Below are 3,422 nucleotides of genomic sequence, written 5' to 3' on the forward strand. Positions count from 1 at the left end.
GTAGGAAAGCAAAATGTAAGAAATACGAACTATCACAGATATTGTCCTCTGAAAATGGATTATGAATCAGTCTGTTCTTCAAATGCAGGAGCCGTTCACAGAGGGGATCTCAGCAGAGCTCCAGGACAGAGGAGATCGACCCAGCTCTATTCAGGAGCTGTTTTTCAGGAGGATCCAACTCTGGCCACCTTGCCAGGTAGATGCAGGTTTCTTCTGAGAACAGTAGCGTTCCAGATCCATGCATTCAGGAGCTGTGTTTAATACCAAAAGCTGAGTCTGTGTGCACTTGAACACAATGTCCACCCACATTTGGCTTTCAAGATTGTGCTGGAATTGCCAATGAGACGATAGGCAGGAACCTTTTATTAGAAATGAAATTTAATTGTAGAAAGAGTTTAATATTTCTTAATACTATTAAGCAAAGTGCCTAAAATAGTTAGAAATGAAACCCATGAATTGAAACTATAACAGTGGGATTAAACATACCTAAGACGTTTTTATTTATTTTATTGAATATTTATGCCAGCCGTCTCCCTTGTAAGGTAACTGTAAGTATACCAAGAAAAATATAGCACATGAAGGATAAGCCAGTACGTCAACACTAAGTGGCTGTAACAATAAAACTGTTGTTCAACGTTGCCTGTGTTGCATTCTACAACCTGGAAGCAGCTAAGCCATGATTTGTTAAGCTGCAACTTCCCAGCCCCACGGACTATGTGGACAGGATGGCATGAATCCGTCCTGAAAGCAAATGTTCATTTGGCTCTTGCAACTGTTCGTTTTATGTTGTGTGCATTAAGAGAAAGAACTTTCAACTGTTTCCTGGGATTGTCTACTTTTTTCTCTTTCTAGAGCTCTGATTCCTTTAAGGGGGTGATTGTGGACTTCACGGATGAGGAATGGAGGCTGCTAGATTCTGGCCAGAAGTCCTTGTGCAGAGAAGTCATGCAGGAGATTTCTATCAATATGGCTGCTCTGGGTAAGGCCAGGCTGTTCAGTTCGCTATAAGGTCGTGGCAGAAACATTCACTATAGAGTTGAGAAATATCCTAGATACTCCATGGAAGTGACTGAATAGATTGACTTTAATCTATTTTTTGAAATAATGAAAACATTATATAATAGAGCCTCCTAGATAACAATTTGCAGATATCACATCCTGGCTAGACAAATGGATTGTACTAAACCTGGAATGCAGATTGGTATGTTTTTGATGTTTGTAATCAGAATATTAATTTTCATTTTTCCCATGCAGATGATGTGTTTGTGAATGAGAACAACAAGGAGGTATGCATGCCTCTAGAAACTATGGAGAATAGCTCCTTCACTTCTACTTCACCAAAGAAATGCGAACCACATACCTCTGTAATATCTTTGGTGGATTCCAGCCTGAGCAGAAAGAGGAAAGGCTGCATGCAGTATGGAAAGAGTTTCAGTACGAAAAGTAATCTTAATGTCCACCAAAAGATGCACACTGGGGACAGACCATATAAATGCATGGAATGTGGAAAGAGCTTTATTCAGAAAGCAATTCTTAATCATCACAAAAGGATCCACACTGGGGACAGTCCGTATAAATGCATGGAATGTGGAAAGAGCTTTACCCGGAAACAAATTCTTAATCATCACAAAAGGATCCACACTGGGGACAGTCCGTATAAATGCATGGAATGTGGAAAGAGCTTTACCAGGAAAGGATATCTTAATGATCATGAGAGGATCCACACTGGGGACAGACCATATAAATGCATGAAATGTGGAAAGAGTTTTACCCAGAAAGGACATCTTAATACTCACAAAAGGATCCACACTGGGGACAGACCTTATAAATGCACGAAATGTGGAAAGAGTTTCAATTGCAACAGTAATCGTATTTGTCACCAAAGGAACCACACCGGGGCGCGACCTTATAAATGTATGGAATGTGGAAAGACCTTTACCCAGAAAAAAAGTCTTAATCATCACAAAAGGATCCACACTGGGGAGAGAACATATAAATACATGGAATGTGGAAAGAGCTTTATTCGGAAAGAAAAACTTAATCATCATGAAAGGATCCACATAGAGGAGAGATCTTATAAATGCATGGAATGTGGAAAGACCTTTAGCTGCAAAGGAAGTCTTAATCGTCACAAAAAGATCCACACTGGGGACAGGCCGTATAAATGCATGGAATGTGGAAAGAGTTTTACCCAGAAAGGAGATCTTCATAGTCACCAAAACATCCACACTGGGGACAGACCGTATAAATGCATCGAATGTGGAAAGAGCTTTATTCAGAAAGGACATCTTAATCGTCACAAAAGGATCCACACTGGGGACAGACCGTATAAATGCATGGAATGTGGAAAGAGTTTTACCCAGAAAGGAGATCTTCATAAACACAAAAATATCCACACTGGGGACAGACCATATAAATGCATGGAATGTGGAAAGAGCTTTACCTGGAAAGCAAACCTTAATAGTCACAAAAGGATCCACATTGGGGACAGACCATATAAATGCATGGAATGTGGAATGACCTTTATCTGGAAAGAACAACTTAATAGTCACAAAAGGATCCACACTGGGGACAGATCACATAAATGCATGGAATGTGGAATGACCTTTACCTGGAAAGGAAGTCTTAATCGTCACAAAAGGATCCACACTGGGGACAGTCCGTACAAATGCATGGAATGTGGAAAGAGCTTTACCCAGAAAGGAAATCTTAATCTTCATGAAAGGATCCACACTGGGGACAGACCATATAAATGCATGGAATGTGGAAAGAGTTTTACCCGGAAAGCAAACCTTAATAGTCACAAAAGGATCCACACTGGGGACAGACCATATAAATGCATGGAAGTTGGAATGACCTTTATCCGGAAAGAACAACTTAATAGTCACAAAAGGATCCACACTCAGGACAGACCGTATAAATGCATGGAATGTGGAAAGAGTTTCATTAGCAACAGTCATCTTACTTGCCACCAAAGGATTCACAGTGGGAAGCTGCCATATAAGTAGATAGACTGGAAAAAGCTATACTGGGAAAGCTCATCTTAATTGTCATGAAAGAATCCACACTGGGGATAGACCGTATTAATGCACAGAGTGTGGAAATAGCTTTACTTGGAAAACACAATTCTCATAAAAATCATATAAATCCATGGAGGGTAGAAAGAGCCTTTCTGAGGAGAAAGGCAATAGTGGCCACCAAAGTATTGGATGGTAAATAATAAATATAATTATATTATAAATTCAACACGTAAAGGAGAAAAGTATAATTCCAAGAAATATTTTTAGCTTATTCTTGATCTTTACTTATACCAATTCTTGATAAATTGGTTACGGGCCATCAAATGAGCAGGGGTCTGCAACCTTAAATACTCAAAGAGCCACTTGGACCCGTTTCCCAGAGAAAAGAAAACACTGAGAACC

The 3,422-nt window shown here is 39.7% G+C and overlaps 1 protein-coding gene across 1 annotated transcript; it reads left to right on the forward strand.

The window, feature by feature from the left end:
• Positions 1-938: 938 nt before the first annotated feature.
• Positions 939-3,135, forward strand: LOC114923585 (gastrula zinc finger protein XlCGF57.1-like). Its single transcript, XM_029286699.1, is given in 3 exon segments — positions 939-979; positions 1,255-2,846; positions 3,013-3,135. Coding segments are annotated over 3 exon segments (1,749 nt in total). The 5' UTR covers positions 939-945.
• The last annotated feature ends 287 nt before the right edge of the window (positions 3,136-3,422 follow it).

This window comes from Protobothrops mucrosquamatus, unplaced genomic scaffold (genome assembly GCF_001527695.2).
Source record: "Protobothrops mucrosquamatus isolate PMUCROS unplaced genomic scaffold, P.Mucros_1.0 scaffold4636, whole genome shotgun sequence".
Taxonomy (NCBI): Eukaryota; Metazoa; Chordata; class Lepidosauria; order Squamata; family Viperidae; genus Protobothrops; species Protobothrops mucrosquamatus.